At 56.8% G+C, this 20,869-nt stretch overlaps 1 protein-coding gene across 7 annotated transcripts in view; it reads right to left on the bottom strand.

The window, feature by feature from the left end:
* Window positions 1–19,304, bottom strand: part of MPRIP (myosin phosphatase Rho interacting protein) — a 73,476-nt gene extending 54,172 nt beyond the window's left edge. For all 7 annotated transcript variants that reach the window (XM_061346092.1, XM_061346082.1, XM_061346062.1 and 4 more), the window contains exons 1-3: window positions 19,128–19,304; window positions 9,591–9,668; window positions 7,867–7,932 (exon numbers count right to left, since the gene is read on the bottom strand). In XM_061346092.1, the coding sequence (XP_061202076.1) occupies window positions 7,867–7,932; window positions 9,591–9,668; window positions 19,128–19,247 (264 nt within the window). In that variant the 5' untranslated portion in view covers window positions 19,248–19,304. The remainder of the gene's footprint in view (window positions 1–7,866; window positions 7,933–9,590; window positions 9,669–19,127) is intronic.
* Between the last annotated feature and the right edge of the window lie 1,565 nt (window positions 19,305–20,869).

The following is a 20,869-nucleotide window of genomic DNA, read 5'->3' as shown; positions in this document are numbered from 1 at the left end:
CTATTTATTTATCCCTGCCTTTTCCCAGCTCCCCACACACACACTGGTGCAGGGGGAAAGCCAAGGCCGGCTCCCAAGGCAGACCCCAAAATAAACCCCAAGGGGGGGGGGCAGCTTCCCCCCATTCCCAAGAGGAAGCCGGGAAGCACTGGCCAGGAAAGGGGTGGGAGCAGGAAGAGGGGATGCTGGAGGCATCACCCACCCCCTTGGCTTAAAAATAGCTGCATCCAAAGAGTGGCTGCAAAGAGCCACAAAGAGCGTGTTGAGCAGAGGCAGCTGCAAGCTATTTGCTGCCCCTGGTAATCAGCATCTCAGCTTCCACAGCCCCCCCCCGGCCCCTTCCTCCCCTGCCAGAAGCCGCTGCTGCCTTTCTCCAAGCCACATATGTCATGTCAACAATCAATGAACACAGGGATCTCTGCCGGGGAATAAAGGGGAATGAGCTTTGATTTTGTGGAGCAGTTTCAGTGCCTTGTTTCATACACGGCTTCGGTCTCCTCTCCGAGCTGTCACCGAGGGGTTTGCTGCACCACATCTCATCAGGCAAGACCAGGATACCTCTTGCCACCTTTAGTGGGATGTGCCAGCCACCAGGATGCCACTTCTAGGGATTTCTTTATGCAATGGGAAAAGGGATGCTATTACCCAGCATAAACCAACCCACTGGTGGTCCTCACCGATCTCAGCCGGTGGCCCCTAACAGGGCTGGAAAGAATTAAACCCAGCCCTATCCCCATGTGGTGCTGCTGGCAGGTACCACAGGCACCTCGTTTCACATCCCTCCCTGGCACCAAGCAACAAAGGGGCAAAACCCTGTGGTTTTGTTGGTTCTTTGAGTGGGTTCGTCGTGTCTGTGGATGGGTACGGGGAGGGATGCTTGGGAGCCCAGCATGGCGTGCAGGGAGATGGGATCAGGCACTCACTGCTGCAGCCTATAGGGACTACAGCAGAGCTCCCACTGCCTCCAGTTCCACCACCAGGAGAGGAAAAAGAGGGAAACACAACTGGAGCAACTGTCTGTAGTAAATACCAGGGCTACCATCTGTCACTCAATTCACCACCGTGTTGTTTGGGGCCACTGGGTGAGTGCTGTGTGGTGTTAAGTCACTACAGTGCGGTGGGATGCAGAGAAAAGGGAGGTCCGAGGCGGAGGCTGGGAATGCCAACAGAGCCCAAAGGGCTCATGTGAGGGGATTCATGTGCTCAGCCATCAGCTGTGTCATTTCAGTCCCAGCTCTGCCATCCTCACTGCTAGAGGAGGGTTTGATTTCTGCATCAGTGTCTTACAGCAGATCATGGGGTTTCTTTCACCTAGAGCCTGCAGCCAGGCTGGAGGCCATGGGTACAGAGCCCAGCTTTCCACAAGGCATGAAGAAGAAACTCCAGCTGCTGCAAGCTCCTATGTTACTCTATTACCCTGCCTCTGATGTACCAGATAAATGCAGTTTAAAACCCAGCTCATTTCCCTTGCACACATCTTCTGCACAAACATCTTTGCTAGGGCTCAAGAGATGGAGGACTAGGGTAAAAGCACAAAGGACAGAGCCACTTGAACCCATTCTCAACATAAGAGCAATTCCAGCTTTGCAGCTCGCCCTGCAGAAGACAATAGGGGCTGTGTTGTTTCCAGGAAGGAAGCACCTGGGCCAGGTCATCAAAGCTGCTTGTTCAATAGGAGGTCGCTGGCTCTATGGAGCATTCCCAACTCTGCTTTCATCCTCTTGCCATCTGTTAACTCCCAAACCTCCCACCACGGACTGCTTCACACTGGGGCCTCTCCTGAGTGGGTCCTGCAGGCACCAAGCACCCTTCTGGGAGGGCTTGGATCCACATCAGTGTCCCCCATCCATGCTCAAGATGATGCAAACAAAAAGAACCAGCTTAATCCACCTAAACTGCAAACCCCAGCACTTTTAGGGTCATGGACCAAGTGGCAGGAGTGGTGCTGGAGCCATCCCTGAGGAGCTCTTCCCTGTTCCCTGCTCTCTCAGCCCCCATGAACTGCCCTATTGCAGCTCAGCAGTTTTACTTCCCCAAGCATCACACTAAACTGGACTGAAATAGGTGAAACAGAAGAGGACAGGGAATGATCCATGGAAGTTCAGTAATTCCTTTCCCCAAAAGCAGCATTGAGAATTAAACACAACAAATCCATCAGAGATCTCCGAGCTCTGTTGGGAACCACCAGCACTTGTGCTGTCTCTACATCTCCTATAGGGCAATCACAAGGTGCTATGCACCTTCTCCCTTGCACCCTGATTTCAGGTGTCCCTCTGCTGCCCAGCTCACCTGGGTAAGAAAAGAATCACTGCTTCCCAATTATTCCCAATATTCCCTAATTTCTGCTGCATCACCTCTGGGATACGCACTGAACATCCCAGGTGAAACCTCCCCACGGATCATCTTCCACCCCACTCCCCACTAAACCAGTTATTCCCCCAGCTCTGCTGCCCATCACTCCCACCCCAACCAGCTCACATCCTACACCGCTTCCCATCTACACCACAGCCATGAATCCAGCAGATCCTGGATGGGGCCAATTCCCCCAGCACTGCATAAACCAGTGAGACTTTCTCCCCTCCATTGAGATCAAACTGAACACCAGAGGAGGCAGGAACAAAGTCTTCTCATTGCAAGACCAAGTCAGACCCACACGCTGGAGGAATCCGGGATGGGAGTCCCTGCTGCCATCCCAGCCTTTCTGTTCCAGCTTGCTCTAAATTGGAAACACGCTTTGATGCAAGCCAAAAGCTTTTTATGCTAAACAGAAACTGAAAGTCTTGAAGCTCTGGCAAACAGAGGCACTGGCAAAATCACGGCCTTGAAGGGAAAATGCTGGGGATGAAGGGAATAGCGGGGTTTGTAAAGCCTGGTGCTCCCACGGAGGAGGGGGCAGGGAGAGCTTGGAAACACTTAAATGGCAAAAAGTGTGGAAAAGGGACGGACAGAGAGGCCAGGATGTTTAAGGTTTGTTTTTAATCCCTGCCAATGAATTCCCGTCCTGTGCCAAAACTGAAGTAAAACGGCTTTGATCTAAAACGGAGGAGAAAAAACACATGCACAGATTCTTGGCTTCTTCAAACAATACAGATGACAAAGGAGGGAACGGCAGTGAAAATTAGCTCTGCTGATGGTGACATTTCAAAATGCCAAATAAAGAGGGGGGGTCAATGAGGAAACAATAATCACACACATCTATGCATCGCAGCATCGCTGGGCACACATCCCGCCCTCCCTAAGCAGCCACTGATGCTTTACACCAGTCTCTATTCACCCATTTATCAACTCTGTAGGTTTCCATGGCCAGGAGCAGGGCTTGGGGCTGTGCAGGGCTCCAGATGTGACCCTGCAGCCCCCCCCTGTGCAGTGCCAGACCTCCCAGCTCTGAGCTGGCCTCTCTCCTCCTGTTTATACACCCGGCCCAGGGGTCCTGGTGCTCCCGTAACCATTGCCAGATGCCATCTGGTCTCGCTCTTCATCCCACCCCAGTTCCATCAGCTTCCAGCTCCCTCCTGACCTCCCTCCCAGCCATTCCAGGCTGGAGCAGGGATGTGCACTCCATTATGTGGAGTTAATGCTATTAGAATCTATGTCAGTCCCTGGATTAAGAGCAGGACTATGGTGCTGCAAGGATCTCTGCACAGGATACAACCACCCAACCCCATATGCATGAGCAAACTGTGGAATGGAGGTGGCTGACTACTGGTTTAAGCATCCTCTTAGAAGCAGAATACCCCCACCCCCCCATTTTAGAAAGCCATCTGACTCCAGCAAATAAGGGGTATGGTAGAAGCAGGGCTCACAGCCCATCCTCAACACTTCCCTGCCACACTGAAAGGTGCCAGACATGGAGCAAGGCCAGTTTGTCGGGATAAGGACATGTAGCGCACAAGGATGCTCCTCCTGACCCTCTGCAAGGGAGCTGGGAAAGCCCATCCAGAAGATGCTCTCTTCTTGGTGTTAGTTATCCACGTATACCCATAACCTTGGTGTTAGTTATCCACAACAGCAATGCTTGAGATGCTCCCAAGTGAGCCTCAATTTTGTCCTGCTTTCAACCAACATACCCACAAAGGAAAAGAGAAACAAATAGTCCCAAGCAGCCAGTGAGAGCACCCTGGTGTGATGGGAGAACACCTCCAGGGAGGATGTAGCTCTTGCTGGGGACAAATGCCACCCTAGTATAAATCCCAACCCAAGGGAAGTGGCAGAGGAGTAAAGAGGCACAGAGATCAGCCTATGGACATGAAGTCATTAAGAGGCTGGGCTGGAGATCCAAACCCTCTTCTCTGAGCTGCTCTATCCACAGGGCTGGATCCACCCATCCATCCATCCATCCATCCATCCATCCATCCATGGCTGGATGTGGGAGGTCCAGGGAGGGATGGGACAGCGCTCTGCATCCCTGCAAACCCCTCCTGCACAGCCTCTGCCCCTCCACTGCGTTCCCACGCAGCAGGGCTCTATTTATAGAGACCTCAGCCGCTAAGTATAGACCAGCAATCAAAACAAAGGGAGGCAAACGCTCTGCACTTGCCACTCTCTGGCTCCATCCTCTCATCCCAGCCCTGGATGTGTGGGAGCTCCCATACCTCAACCAAAAGCCTCCCAAACCATCCCAGCACTGGTTTTGCTCATCATCCTGGCAGGGGTTTCCCTTCATCCCTGCAAGTGAGAGCACCATCCCTCCCAGCCCAGGCTGCTCCTCCATGGGCTGAAGACCTAGACAGGTTCAGTATCAAATATGAAGTGCCAAAGATGGCTCTTTCACCTCCATAACAAGTCTCTGGGTGCCTTTGGCTTGGCTTATGTGTTTTGGCAGGCTTTAATCTCGCTCTCCATGCAACAGGGAATAAGGGAACATGGGGAAAACCAAGGGAGTGCCACAGGACTGGGGAACACACAGAGACAAACGTCCTCAGACACTCGCAATGCATGAGCCTGTCCCTGCCTCTCTGTAACCCTCTTTCCTCCCTTCCCTCAACTCAATGCAGGAGTGGGTTTGCCATCCTCCAGCTGAATCACCTGGCCCTGCACGGGGGTAACTGCAGCAGCTCAGCATGGGAAGGCAACCCCAAGCAATCACACGATCCACATCCAGCCGTGGTTGGGAGGGAGGAATTTCTGCACGTCCGAGCAAGCTCGGCTTAGCCAGGGCTCGGCAGAGCTGGGAAGGGCTCCTGGCATCCTCCCCGCAGACGGGAAAGGGATGGGATGTGCTCTGCTTGGCATTCCCAAGGAGGAACAGCACCCGGAGTGAAAGAGGGAGACCTCGAGGGGGGCACATCTGGCAGCTCAGGCTGTGTCCAAGGGGACTGAGGTCCACATCCTGTGCATGCTCTCCCCATTCAAACCACTGTGCAGAACTGGTCTGTTTTCAGACTGGAAATAGGATGGATGGATGGATGGAAGGTGGCCAAGCAGGAGAACAGACTCAGGACTGGCTCAGGGACACGGGTAGCTCTCAAGAGGAAGCTGGGTGCCAGTAGAGTGGCTGGTGCCTACTTGTCCCACCTTTTACTAAGGCTTTCTCTATTCAAACCACTCCAACACCAAACATGAGTAAGTCTGGAAGGGACTGGGGCTCCCCTCCTGAGCCCACCTCTCTTGCTTTTAATAGGAGCAGAAATTGCCCAATCCACAAAACCCACGTCTGAGAGGTTCAAGGCACAGCAATCCCATAGCTGGGAGGTCTGCAGCCAACTGCTGCCTGGCTCCCATCACGCTGAGGGGGCTGCCCCTGTGCAGAAGCCCCCATGGGATCCCTCATCCCATAGGGATGTGCTTGCGGACAGCCTCAGCCGGGTACCACCAATCCCCTCCAGTGACCCCCAGCACTCAGCCATCACAACCTCATGCTGTGGGATGTGGGCAGTGAGTCCCAAACCCACTGGAGCTGTGGCACTCTGAGCCATGCTCTTGCCCTGCCTGGTGGGAAGCCAATGTGCTCCACTCCGGGCACACAGGGAGTGAGCTCGGCCCTGCCACAATGGACAGAGCAAGGGCATCATGGGCTGCTGGAAGGGGCCCTGCTCCTGCCAGCCAAGCCATGCTGGCACCCGATGCACAGGGATCAAGGCCTGGTGGTTTGGCAGAAAACAGCTTCCCCAAGGTCAAGCACAGGACATGCCCCAGGACAAGTTCCCACATGCAGAAGATGGTCCCTGTCTCTGGCATTCCTCACTCCCCATCCCCAGCCCTGCTCCTGCATGGGCTGAGCAGCAACAAAACCTTCCCTTTCCTCCTGCTCAGAGGCTTTTCCTCCTGCCCCAGCCCAGCTTCCATGTTTAGGGATGCTCCAATGCAGATGGAAGGGGCTGGGGCAGGCTGTGCCCAGCTATGGCCAGGCAACACCTTTAACAGAGCTGGTGCCCACAGCAGTGTGGATCCCACACAGAGATGTGCTCAGGAGAAAGGTCAGGAGGGTATTTTTACACCATGTGTCAGACCCCAAGGAGGAGGAGGAAGGAGCTGAGACCATCTCCTCCATCTATGGCTATAGCAAGGCCAGACCAAGCTCTCCTGCCCTCCTCCCGTGGGACCACAGGGAGTCCCAGTGCCCCATCCCAGCAGCGCTCTGCTGGGTCAGAGCTACATCAGGAGGCTGGAGGGGTGCAGAGCAGCAGCCAAGGAGAGGTCCAGCATGGAGATGCATATCACACTGCTCAGCACACTGACCCACACTGCACATGTGCACGCTCTCTTTTATGTATGGCTTTTCCCACTTTTTCAAAGGGAAAAAGCCCAAGAGGTGCCTGGAGAATTGCAGGATGCTTTCCTTCTCCTTTGTGTGCTCTCAGCAATGATCCCCTGTGGTGCCAACGAGGCTGGATCGCTCCCCATCTGCTCCGGCCCTGGGGCAGATCAACCTCCTCGGGATGCAAAGCACCAGTATCACAAACTATGCTTCCCAGCATCCTTGCACCTCTACCTCGAACTGGGGCATCTCCCTGCTCCAACCAGTCACACAGAGCTCTCCTTATCAGACATGAAACACCAGGTTACTGAAACACTAAAAACATATTAAAAGCCTCCGCTGCTCCTTCCCGAGCCATTTCAATTATTCAGGACACTTGGATCAACCCCAAGGAATAAACACAAAGCACCAAGGCCTGAAACTCGAGCAGCGCTCGCTGTGCTGCTGTGCCCCATTGCACGGTGCCCTCACAAAGGCATCAGAGGAGGACCAAGGCACCTCCCCACTGCAGACACAGGTCCCCACACGTCCCTGCCCCACATCCCAGCACGCCTGGCTTCCCGAGCCTCCCGCCCAGGCACATCCCAGCACATGGGGTGTGCTGGCACACGCAAACATAGGCAACCTCCCATGGGTTTGTTGCAGGCAGGAGGATAAAACCACTGGGATCATGGGCTCTGCTTTGCAGCTTGCAGCAGATGGGGTTCCCTTCCTTTCAGCTCCCTGCTCTGTTTTACAAGGGGAGCAGTGCTGGTGGTGGGCCGCAGCTCCAGAGCAGGCAGCAGGAAGGTGTTCCAGCTGACCTACTTTCCATGGGCATCAGTAGGCAGGGCACTGCCAAGGTGATTCACCATCACCAATCCCCAGCTGGCACCAAGGATCAGGGCAGAAAAGAGGGAAGACAACCTTGAGGATGCCCCTAGTGCTCCCTACCAGTGTGGGATCTGTCAGCAACAGGATCCCAATCCCATGCCAAGTGGGACCCACATGGCTCCAAACCCCAATATCCTCCATAGACCATCCATGCAAACCCAGCCTAGCTTTAAGTCAAGCCCAGCAAGCACAACTCTTCACTGGTTTGAAGAGACCTCCCCATTCCCTGTGCCAGAAGCATCACTCCACGAGCAGCAGAGGTTGATCCCCACATGCACCTCCATGGCAGCACTCACCATCTCGTCCAGGGCATAGCGCAGCAGCCCGTGCTCGTAGAGGATGAAGAACCGACGCTGCCATTTCTGCAAGGGAAGGCAACAAAGGTCACAGCAGTGCCCACCAAGCCCTGGGCCTCGCCAGGGCCACAGGAGCTGCACATCAGAAAGCCAGGGCAGAGAGAAAAGGCACCAAAATGCCTTTGTGGTAGGGACTTGTGAGAACAGGGGACAAACTCAGGTCTCACTAAGCAGCAGAACACAGACCCCAAGTTGGCCTTGTTTAACCATACAGGAGACAAAACCCACCAGCTTCTAGGCTGGAACCAGGCATCTCCTCCTCCTCCTCTCCCAGAGGATGCCCACAAGCTCTGTCACCGCTCTCCAAGAGACCTGCAGAACTAAGTGCTCCCAGCCCTCAGCTTCACCCTGTGACATCTACTCCATCACCCAGCGCTGCAGGGGGACAGGCTGTCACATTCCATGCCCCCCAGCAGGGCATGAGCTCAATTTGAATGGTGACTGCCCCTCCTTTGCCCAGGCCCTGCCTCCCCTGGCACTGCTGCTTCTGCAGCAGAGCAGATTGGAGAACTGATCTGGCTGGAAAACTGCCCTTTTTTTCTTTCCCCCTTATGTGCCAGGTTGTTTTCAGCCAAGAGCACAAACTGGTTGAACAGGCTGAAAGGAAAAAGGCCCCAGATTCATAGCCCCAGTGCAGCAATTCTTATCTTGCTTTTCTCAGCCCTTCGGGCAAAGTCCAAGGTACTCAGGGACAAGCAGAACTCCCCAGGACCCTGCAGACCTCCACAAGACCCAGCCTCTGCTCTAGCGGGGACCAGAGTCCCATGTCTCCTTAATGGAGGGCCAGCAAGCCTGCTATTAGCTGTGACTGCAAACCATGCCCCACATACCCCAGGCTGAATCAGAACCCTGAGTTCAGCTCCGAGAGCATTTTGGCTGCATGACAGAGGGTTCACGGGCCATTGCCATCGCTCCCATGCTCAAAACAGCCCTGTCCTGGTGGCCTCAGCAGCCAGTTCCCTGGAAGAGCAGCCCGGGGACAGGCTGCGAGTCCTTGTCACAAGCCAGCAATGAAAGGATTTCAGCCTGGCCTCTTATTTCTGGGGCTCATATATCCCCCTAGGGCAGGAAAGTGGGGATGCTCTGCAAGGCACAAGCAAACCCCTTTGGGCAGGAGCTGAGTGTGCTTCGTTTTGCTGCCAATGCACTCAGCTTCAGAGCTCCATAAGGTTACAGCAGATAGGAATCACCTCTCAGCCCCTTCCTTGCTGCAGGACCTGACACAGAGGTATCCACGTCAGGAGATGGGATGCGGCCTCTGGGCATGCCCATGATGAGCTGCAGCAAATAAAGGGAAACTGGGTGCCTTGCTGATGGTCCCAGCACAGCTTGGAGCCTCACAGCCCACACTCTGTTGGCCTGAGAGCCTTCCCAAGCAGCATGGCACGTGTCAGGCCAACCAGAGCATCATCAAGCATCAAAAAGCAACGGCAGCAAGCAGTAAAGCTGCACAGGAGCACTGAGCCTGCCCAGCACAGGAGACCTTGCATCCCAGAGCAGGCATTTGAACCTTGCTGCAGGAAACCTCTCCCAGCTTCCTGGTTTGCACAAGAGGACAGATGCATGGAGGTGCCTGCAGCACTCCTGGGGCAAGGATAGGAACTCACTGCTCCTCCTGCCATCCCTACCCGCGGCACAGGGAGAGAGTGTTTGGCTTTGCTTACCCGGGAGCGATGGACAGGGTTGTCAAAGTCCGTTCCTTCCGGGGCCAGCAGCAGCCAGCCACCATAAATGGGTTTGGCCTGCAAAGAAACAGCAGAGAAACACGTCAGGCATAGAGGAAACCAAGCTCACCATGGAACAGCACCACTATGGGAAACGCTACCAGACCCTGGCGTGAAGGCAGCTCCATGAGTTCGCCGGCAAACTGAGCCCTGACCCTGATGCTTGATGGAAACCTTATATATCCCATTTGCAGACAGGACTGAAATGAGGACTTGGGATGAGGTAAAACCCCAACCCCAACCTCCAATCTCAGCTCCTTCGGCATCATACCAAGAGCACCAATCTCCCTAGCTCATCCTCACTCACAACTCTTCCCCTCGCCATCAGCGGCGTGCCTCTACTCCACAGCAAAAACACACTCCCAAGGAGAGCTCCATGTTTTCCTTCTGTTAATTAAGAGAGGACAAACTACCCATTGCTGGCAGTTCTCCAGCTCGCAGCCACTTCCCTTGCACTGCACATCCCACCCCGCTGCCAGCCCGCTCCTCCCCATCAGCGGCTCCCAGCACGCAGGAAGGTCAGAGCCAGGCAGAGGGGAAAAACAGCTCATTCAACCGGGCCGGGAAGAGAAAGGGAAAGAATACCCGGAAAGGAATGCCTTCCAGCACCATTTATCAGTGGAACAAAACAACCAGGCTCTTTCCGCCAGTGCTTTGGGCATAGAAGCACACACAGAAGTGAGCACAGAGCAGGGAACACTACGGTGAGGGATGGGATGGGCACTAGGCATGTTCTCCCCTCAAAATCCTATAGGCACCGCTCCTGCTGCAAACTATTAGCCAACCCCATTCCTGGCAAGGGCTGGGGCCAAATCCTGGTGCAAGAGTGGGAAGGCATTGCCACACCACTGAGGTACCAGGAGTGAGGAAACCAAGGGCAGATCCAGCTTCAGGAGCAGGGACATTGCTTCCCACCATGACACATCCACGCTCACCCAGCAACAAGGACCCACGTTCCCAGCTCCTCTTTGGCTATTCTGGTTGCTTCCATTCTTTTTCCTTTCTGAAACCTCCCTGAGATTCCTCCTGCCAGTTTCTGTGGTTTTGTAATGTTCAAAAGTTTCCCCTCTGGAAAAATCCCTGCGAACAATAGAAGAAAGTGCCTATGCACCAGAAACTGTCAAACGCATGAAGCACTGAGTAAGCAAACTGGAAACAAGCCGGAGGAGCCCTTTTAGTGTTCATGAAGTGAAAAGAAACAACAGAATCTCTTCTCCCAACCCTCCCCAATGTGGTATCTCAGCTTTAGGTGTTGCTCTGCCAGCAGCTGGGAAAACATGATTTGAGATCTTCCTTCCTTCCCCCTCGCTTTAAAGGGGATTAAAAACAATGGAGGGCTGGGAATGGAGGAGCTGGCCTGAGGCACCCCTGCACCCGCCTGTTCCCACAACCACCACCAGCCTCACCCCCACCCCAAAGCCCTCCCTGGGTTTGGTGTCACCCCCTTGCTCACCTGGGTGCTGATGCCCTGCTCGCCCATGGCCCCCATGGCACCACCGGCTCTGTGCCCAACCCATGTCCGGTGGGATGAGCCATGCTCCGCCACTCCCCCCGGCACACCCCGGCATCCACCCGCCCCGTGCCCCCACCCAAAGGTGCCCGTGACGCACCCCGTGCCCACGCAAGGGGAGGACTTTGGAGCTGAGGCTCCCACCGCTCCCCACGGTGCAGGGATGTGGCTGCAGTCACTTGTGTGGCCTTGGCAGGGACGCCTGCAATGGCCTTGCCCTGATTTCCCTTCTGGTTTATAAGGGAAAAGGCAGTATTCCAAGTCACTCACCAAAGGTGAGCCAGCAGAGAGGTGGGAAGTGCCTTCAGTGGGTCACTGTAGCGGGAAAAGGGGTCCCCAAATGCACTCACAGTGAGCCCTGAGCAACCAGCCCTGATGCTTGAGAAGATATTGTGAGCAGTCTCCATCACTCAAGAACAAGAGGATGTCCACGCAAGCAGGACACAGCATTCCCAATGCTCGGCACTGCCACACTAAGACAGCACGCTCAGGGGTGATGCTATGGGCAGCCGAGCTGCCTGTAGGGCTCAGACCTTCCCTGTCCCCCTCTTTTCCCCTCTGCACACAGCCAAACACTCAACCCACAAGCAAAATCTCTTCCCAACACAAGCCACAGCACCGCAGCTCTCCCAGCAAGACCACCCCAAGCATCATCCCACTGCACCCCAGCACCATCCATCCCCAGTGTGACAGGCAGCAGGCAAATCCCAGTGCCACACCAGGGCCACATACCAGTGAAACCCAAACAGGGGACACCAAACTGGGTCGGCAGCAAGCAGCCTTAACCCAGTATTGCAGGTGTGAAACCCAGTCCTAGCTCAGCCTGGCTCACAGCCCTCAGCAAACACTATTTTACCCTCAACCACTCCACTTTTGGCTCAACTGACTATATATAAAGCATTGAGCACCTGAAATCCATGCCCTTAACACCAAGCACAGTCATTTCTTTGCTGCTGTCACAAAAAAGCACCAGTGGGCTATACTTATTTCAGCAGAAGAGTCCAATTTCAGATTCTGACACCAAAATAGCTGAAAGGCAGGAATCCGAGCCAGGCAGCGTGGGCAGCCCAGTTCCACCCACCAACACATGAACACACAGCAGTGCTGTTTAAAGCCAACCCAAAACAAGCTCCTGCTAAAACCAAGCCCAGAGAGGTACAAGCCTAAATAAAAAGGGATGTCTGAAATAACCCCATCACACCTGCATTGGAATGGCCTTGCTGAAGTGAGGCTTAAAATAAACCTGCTTGAAGCTGCTGTGGGAGGCAGGTCTTGGGGGGGGGGGGGGGGGGGGTGTTGCTGCACCAGGATGGAGCTGGAGCCTTGCATTGCTTCACAGCAGAGAGCTCAGCAAGAGGAGGAAAATGCAACGCTCAGCACTAGGAGCTCAGAGGGAAAACTTCCCTTGTCCAAGCAGATCCGTCCGACCTCACGCTGTGCATTAGAGCAACCCCAAGGTTCTTTGCCAACCACCTCCCACAAGCTCCAGAGAGCAATCCCAGGTGGTTCTCCCCCAACCACACGGGATGCTCAGACAGCTTTGCCTTTATCCAGACTGTACCTGGCCGAGGGGTGAGCCACAGACCGCCATGGAAAGCAGAGCAGAGGGCAGCTGGTGTGGAGCATCCACTGGGGTGGGGTGACGCTCGTGGGGCGGGCAGGAAGAGGAGAGCCGGTTCCTCTGGCACAGCTCGCGGTGACGAAGCCAACCCCTCACCATGGCCTGGGCTGGGAGGTGCTGGAGCTGCTGCCTCGCTGCTCCGGGGGAGATGTGCACCTCTCGCCACCCAAAAGCAGGGATACAGGCACAGCGCCTTGCAGGGGGAGCAGGAGGTGGGAGGTGAGCTTGGAGCCCCACAGTGCCTGGTTGTGTCCTACCCTATGGGATCAGCAGAGGCTGACTCAGACAGAAACACCCTTTCGCCATCGCTCCGCTTCCTGTCGCACCTCTGGGAACGCCCAGGTCTCCCATCCCGCCTCTGATCCTGCCTGGCCTTGCTTAGCTTTGGGATGGGCCCCCATCCTGCTGCTCCGCAGCCCCTCACCTGCCCCTCAGGTCGCTGCCCCACCGAGCCCTGTGCTGCATTAAGGGGAGGATGCTGCCTCCAGCTGAGCACCCCAGGCTGGTGCTGGAGCACGGAGAGTGGGAAGGAAGCAGAGAAGGAAGCGGCCCCAGCTCGGTTTACACAAAGCTGTCAGGCTGCTGTGCTGATGCTGCCCAGGCATGGACAAACCACCCCAGGCAGCTCCACCAGCACTGGGAACGTGATTCCCAGCAGCTGGGGGTCTGGGCTTAAAGGGATATGCAGAGGCACACAGCATTTCCCAAAGCACAGGGTGATGCAGGAACCCCTGCACATCCCCAGGGCAGAGAAGGCACAGTCACCTCCTTCCAGTGGGCAGGATGGGGCACAAGAACATGATAGCCCAGAGGTGGGCTGTGACACCAACCAGCATCACTGGACAGGCTGTCACATCTGCTGTGCTTGGTGGTGGTACCTTCACCTCTTCCCTCCTCCATGCGCACCAGTTGGCCATACAACATCCTACAAGAGCTCACTGCACAAAGCAGAACAGGAAAGCTTTACTGACAGCCACGTAGAATCATGGGATAGTTAGGGTTGGAAAGGAAATCGAGATCATCTAATTTAGGGTCCAGATTCAGCCCCATGGCACAGCACCCACATCCCTGTTAGGGTGCTGGGGATGCTCCCACAGCCAGCCCTTTACCCATCCCAATGTGCTGTGAGGAAAGCCCGCATCCATGGCTGGGAGAGAGCCCTGGCTGGGAACGCGTGGCGGGAGGGATAATCTGTTTAGGCTGCCGGCAGACGTAATGAGCCTGTCTCGGGTGGAGGCAGGGCTTGTTTTGCTCAGGCTTGGCAATGGAGTGGGAAGAGTGGGGTTGGGAAATGGACTGCTGCAGCAGAACTTTAGCCTCTGCCTCCCAGCACTGAATGCAGAGAGCCCTGGGCACTGGGGAAGCAGTAGCCCCATGAGAAAATGATGTCCTCAGCCTGGTCCAGGCTGTGGGTGAACACATCGTGCATCCCACCCCACCACCTTTATGGCTTCAGTGCCAACAGTCACCAAAGGAACCGCTCTGAAAGCAGCCCACTGCAACGGGGTCCCAGCTCTCACCCAGACCCATAGGAAAGCATAGGGGACAGTAAGGTCCTAGTCCCTTGTGCACCACCTCCTGAACCACTCAGGGCTCCCCAGAGGTAGGGATCTGTTTGTGACACATCTCAAAGGGAAAGTTCACTGCAAACGCTGTGGCTGCAACCTCAAAAGAGGAAATCTGGGACATTTCCGCTCCACTCTCGGTTTTGCGCACCTTGGAGCCAGGGAGAACATCGCTGACGGGTGAGTCGGAGCTGCTGTCACCTAGCAGGAATGGGGAAGGTGACGTGGTGCTGAGGGAGGGAATGGGATGCCATACCCAAGCAGGCTTTCCTGCTCACGGCACAGCTTCTAGGAACTGAGAGACAGGCACTGCATGCTCCCAGCAGGATGCCCCATGGACCATTAGAGCCCCAGTATCCCAGATCCCCCTCTCCATCCACCTCCTGCTCTCCTGCAGAGCCACATTTACACAGCACAAGTGAGGGCATGAGCTGGCTGCTGCTGAAGCTGCAAATCACCAGGTCAGGCTTCCACCACCAACACACCTCAATGTGCAGGAAGAGACCAAACCAGACCGGACAGGCTGGACCTGGGGTGCGAGCAGCACAAGGTGACACTGCCATGGGGTGGCTGATGGGCATCATGCATAGCACAGCTCTCTCGGCACCCCAACAACCAACCCTCACCCTGCCATCAGCAAACCCCAAAGGAAAAGAGCTGCCTGGGCAGCGTGTGGGCAGCAGCAGAGACCGACTGACCGGAGGAACAGGAAGGGGAAAGGTTGCATTCACCCTTTGTGCAAACAACCAGTCTCCAGCAAACACCTTGGCCCTGGGGCTGTGCTTGCGTCCGAGCGCTGCCATAAGCTTGGGAGCTGGAGCTGGAAGGGGCCGGCTGCGGCGTGCACGGGCAATTTGTCAAGCAGCAGCAGCAGCAGCAAGATGGGAGTAGGAAGGAACAGGCTCTGCAATCCCAGCTCCTCGCTCCTTGAGCAGCCCCACAGCCCGGCGTGCCCCGCAGCGAGCAGGCGTATCTAACCACCTCCCACGACGGGCTCCCGCAGCGCCTGGGAGAAGCCACAACATCTCTCTGGAGCGCTGGAGAGGGGATTTATCACTTCCTCGGGTGCCAGAGCAGATAAGGTGCGGCGCCATGCAAAACACACAGCAGCAAGGAAGGGTGCGAAGGAGACGGCTCTCCAGCACCCAAAGGCCCTTCCCTTGGGTCACAGCGAGGGTTAAGGGCACCCAAAGCCCAGCCTGGCATCCAACGTGACATCCCTGCCCTCCAAGGGTGGAACGCTGCCCATTCCCCATGACTCTTCCCACCCCAAACCCTCTGGCCATGCCCCCCAAGTCCCCATGGGAGGCGGGTCTGACATTTGCAGAGAATCTCCCCCTGTTTGGTCCTAATAATCAGGCAAGTACAGGCGGATTTTTGCAGCATGATACAACAGGGAGCAGGGAATGCAAGAGCGGGGGCTGCTTCCAGCAAAGAGGGGGCTTTTCCTTCCCCAAAGAGCAGGGAACAGAAGCAGAAGCATGCCCGGGACATGATCCCTCACCCTGCTGCCCTTTGGACAATGTCCATAGCCAGGGTAAAACCCCAGCCCAGGGCATCGCAGCCCCATGGATGCAATGCCCCAGCCTCAGGGCTGTCCAGCATCCAGAACAGTAGGAAAGTGATAATGTCCAATGGAGGAGAGCTGGAAATAACCACCCCCAGCAGGGAGCAGGGGCATCACGGGTTGGGAAGAGGCAGTGGGAAAAGCCTGCGAGCTCCATTTTCTAACTGGGTGGTCCTCTGGGCATCCATGCCATGATCTCCAAAAGGAAAGGAGGGGAAAAAAAAGGCCCTGGTAGCTGGAAAGACGTCCTCACATTCCTCTATCTGTGCCAGTCCCCATGCCCCGAGAGAGCACATGCATGGAGCAAATTAAAAGCAACTGCTTTACGCTCTGCTCTTCTTCCAGTCCAGGCCAAGCGGGGTTTTGGGGTGAATTCCCAGCCTCCTCCTCCTGTTGTGTGTGGGGGGCTTCATCTTCTTTATGAGCCAAAGGCATGTGCACACAGGTCCAGGCCAGCTGGTGTGGAGAGTGGGGACCCCTCGGGGACCCGCATGGACCTGCAGAGCCGTGGGTGGCTTCCTTGGGAAGAGGGTCCCAATGAACTGGTTTTGATCTGGAAGTAGAAGGGAGTTGCAGGGAACCATCTGTATTCCTAGGGCAGGCTCTGGGAAGCTGACCTCCCCATGAGGTCTGCAGGGTGTTAAAGGGGACGGTGCGGTGCCAGCACAGGCACACCTTGCCAGGAAAGAGGGAATTCCCAGGAACAGGGAATGTCTCCCTTGCCGGGAAAGGGGCAGCACAAGGTGAGCTGGTGAGTGAAGCAGCCGGGACAGAGCCATTAACAGCACTGGATCTACTAGGGACCACAGGCCTCATCCTGCACACAGATCAGACCCATAGGAACATCAGGGGTTGTTCCTACAACCACAGCAACACATTGTCCCAAAGGGGAAGCAGACACAGTGCTGGCATGCACCCCAGGAGGTCAAACACAGGTTGGGATTGGGGGGGAGATGGAGGGCACAACACCTCCCACCTACAGCCCCATAGGGGCCAACCGGAGCTCCGAGAGGTAGCAGGACCACACGTAGCTGCCCTAAGTCACACCGAGCCCCAAAGGGCAGCACAGCCACACACAAAAACAACTCGTGAACACAGCGCTCCCGGGATTAGGGACTTAGCGTCCACACAGCCCTTTGAAGTTGGAAGTGCTAAGTCTGATTATTATTAGAGAGCTCCAGCTCATTAATCCTGATGTTTGGAGCTGGATTTCCCTCTCCCAGCCCCGTTCCTAATGCCGAGTACAACGGGAATCCATTCCTCCCATTAAATATTGGTGACAAACACACGCTGGGCTCCAGGAAGAGCAGGAGAAGCAGCTCTGACACCAACACAGGTATCTTGATGCCATAAAAAGCCAAAAGGGACCCGAGTACGTAAGTGTGAAGAACCTTCACCTTTCCTGCAAGCCAAGTGGAAAGGTCAGATGACTCAAAAAGCCTTTTCCAGCCTGACTCTAGGTAATCACCAACGCGATCCCGATCCATTGATGTACGGAGCGCAGAGCCCTAACACAGCAGTGTGGGATCCCCCCCCTACACAAACCAAGCTTCCATAGAACTTATATTCAACAGGAAGAATAACAAGGAGCTGTTAAATGAACCGTTATTCCTGCTGGAGCACACCCTCGCATCCAAGCTCCTCGCTGGGTGCCTGAATCCGGATGGGTGGCGAGGAAGCAGTGGGAATAAGGCGTCCAGGGGGGGCTCCTCGGCAAGGCGGGAGGGTGCGTGCCTGCATCACACGCTACCAGAGCCACCATCTTATCTGGGAAGCGGGATTACTTCACCCCAGCTGCAAAGGGAGAAGCCGAGAGCGGGATTGGTTTTCCCAACCCGAGCCCCTGGAGCCGGCTGCGGGGCCGACCCTATCCCCCATTGGAGCCATGGGGTCACCCTGACAGGGACAAAGCAAACAGCCTTGGCTCCCCTATGGGAGAAGCTTTGACACCCCCCAACACACACACTTCAAATCAAAGCACTGCACTAAACAGGCAGCAAAACCCCAACCAGGGCAGCGGGAAGGAACCGGCCGGGAGTGGGGGGCTCTTCCTCAAGCCCCCTTTGGGATGGCTCCTTTGTCTGGGCACGGCCGCCACGCTCCCGCCCGCCCCTTTCCCGCACACACCACGGCATTTTTTCCAGTTACATTTTTTCCATATTAGCCCTCAGATTTCATTATCCCCCCCCCTTCCCTCCTTCCCTCCTTCCCCCCCCCCCAAAGCGAGAGCAGCAATATGTCTGATCTCATTGCCATAATAGGATCGGGAACCGGGATGTCAGTCCCGGCACAGAAAGGTGTGGGAGAAGAGAGGGTGGCTCTGCTTCCCGCAACCCGACACCATGGATAGGCCCCCTACAACCCTAAACACCCCCCCCCTGGTCTGGAAGAAGAGGAGGAAGGCCTGGACATGGCAGATCCCATGCCATGGGAAGGATTTGGGATCACCTCCTGGGAATGGGGGGGGGGGTGTAAGATGGGGGGGGATGCGTTCAGCACATCCAGGAGGGGATGTTTTATTTACAATGGAGTTTCTCCCAGGACTTTCAGGATAAATCCCACCGGATCCCCCCCCACCTGCTGCCATGCACCCCAACAGGGGCTGGGATCACTCAAAGTGCTGGCCTCAGGAAAAGGTGAAGCACTGAGGGATCAGTGGGCACTGTAGGGATGCCGGGTGCCCCATGGGACACCTGGGTATCCATGGGGTCAGCAGGCACCCCATGGGATCGTTGGACAACCTATGGGACCAAAGAGCAGGCATGGGGCTCCTGAACACGCCATGGGCTTCATGGACACCTGCGGGTCCCTGTGCTGTAAGTGGGGTCAGCAGGCACCCCACAGAGCTACACACACCCCCGAACAGCCCACACTACCCATGGGGGCAGCAGGCGTCCATAGAGCCCTATGATATCCATGTGGCCAGCAGGCACCCCATGGGACCCTACAGGAACCCATGCTAACCAAATGGGCCAGCAGGCACCCATGGGCCCTTGTGCTACCCACAGGACTCGTAGGTTACCAATGGGCCACCCCCGGCACCCCAAGCTACCCACTGGACCCCGAGGTACCCACGGGGCTCTACAACAACAGACGGGGGCCAACAGGCACCCCACAAGGCCCTGAAGCAAGGGACGCGTAGGGGCGGGCAGGGGGCGTGGCGCCGGGGTCGGCTTTTGGGGGTAAAGCAGCGTGTTTTGGGGTCGGTTCCCACCTGGTTGAGGTCCTCGTCGTTGAGCAGGTGCGACTCGCGGGGCTTGAAGCAGTTCTGGCACTTGCTCTTGTTGAAGATGTTGGCCTGGAACTTCCTGCAGGGGTTGTCCTTGGCGGCCATGGCGCGGCCCCGCGCCCGCGGCGAGCCCGCTCAGCGCCCCGCGGAGCGCCCGCCCGCCGCCGCCGCCGCGCCCATCGCCGCCCCTCGCCCGCCCTCACCGCGGGCCGCGGCCTCCGCCTGGCTGCCTACGGAGCGGCAGGGAAAACACCGACCGACACCGGCCCCGCTCAATGGAGGAGGAGGTTAAGAACCGGAGAGACCGGAGCCCGGCTCATAGGCCGCGGTGCTGCGGAGCTGGGCACTGCCGGGGTGCGGTGCAGAGGTTCCGGGATGCGGGGCCGCGCTGCTGCTGCTGCTGCTGCCGCTGGGGGGGATCCCGAGGGCTCCCGCAGGGTGCTCGGTGCTGCGGGAGCCGCCACCGACTGCGCCGCCCGCAAAGTTTCCAGCGTCGCGGAGCCAGGCGGAAAGGAGGGCGGCGCCTCAGCGCTGAGGGGCAGCCCCGCTGACCAATAGAAACGGGGCTACGACGCTAACAAAAGCGCTCTCTGGCCAATGGGGTGCAAGGAGAGGGGAGGGCGCGGCGGGGCCGCTTCGGAACCGTTCGGATGGGGCGAAGGGGCGGTGCGCTGACAGCGGAGGGCGGGTTCGGCTCCGCTCGGCTCGGCTCGGCTCGGCTCGGCTCGGCTCCGCTCGGCCCCCGCGGGAGGGGTTGCGTGGGGCCCTCCGCACCCTGTCCCTGCAGTGCAGAGACCCCCCCCCAGCAGTGTGCGCCAGGCCCCCCGCACGCACTGCCCCATCGTGTTGTGACCCCTATGCCATGCACTGCTCCTCCCCGTCATACGTGAACCCCAGCACGCTGACCCCCCGCACCATACACACTGTGCACAGATCCCCCATATAGTGCGGTGACACCCCACTACACAGCCCCGTGTCATATCCCAGGACCCTCCTGGCCACCCAGCCATGGGGTGCAATGTGTGGGGCTTGCACCCCCAGAACCATCCCTCCAATAGAGGGGTGCTCTGGGGTGCAGCCTCCAAGGCCAGCTCACGCTGTGCTTGGGCAATGCATTCAAGACCAGGCTGGATGTGGTTCTGGGCAACCTGCTCCAGGGGAAGGTGGCCCTGCCATTGCAGGGGCTTGGAACTGGGTGAGCTTTGAAGGTCCCTTCCAACCCAACCCATTCTACTGTGCCATGGTCCCATGGGTGGTGCAGCCCCAGGGTGCCAAACCCTTGCAGAGAGGCACTGTCCCCATCCCCTTGAGCACATGGAGGGGTTGCCCACCCATTTGAGCACCCAAATCTGGTAGGGGGGCAACGTGACCCCTCCATCTCTAGGGACCCACCTGGAATGAAGCAGGAACAGGGGAGCACGTCCTTCCCTGTCCACTGTGCCACCACCCCGGGGACCAGTGGGGAGCTCCTGTTTGCCCAGTGTGCTTTTATCTGGTGCGAACCGGCAGCACCGGCAGGTAAATACACTCAACCAGGAGATAAGGACCCAGCGCAAGGGTGCGGGCTTTGGCCTCCACGTGCCACGTCTGGTTTTACCCTCCCAGCCCAAACTCAGCACATCAACCAGATATGGACCAGAACAGGGACCTCAGAGCATCACCAGGGTAGGAGAGAGGTGGGAATGCCAACCCTGGAGCAGGGGGATGCTAAGCAGCACATCCAAAGT

This window comes from Neopsephotus bourkii, unplaced genomic scaffold (genome assembly GCF_033783945.1).
Source record: "Neopsephotus bourkii isolate Nb327-2 ecotype Australia unplaced genomic scaffold, CSIRO-AGI_Nbou_v1 NB_39, whole genome shotgun sequence".
NCBI lineage: Eukaryota > Metazoa > Chordata > Aves > Psittaciformes > Psittacidae > Neopsephotus > Neopsephotus bourkii.
This window is presented reverse-complemented; position numbering and strand designations above follow the sequence as displayed.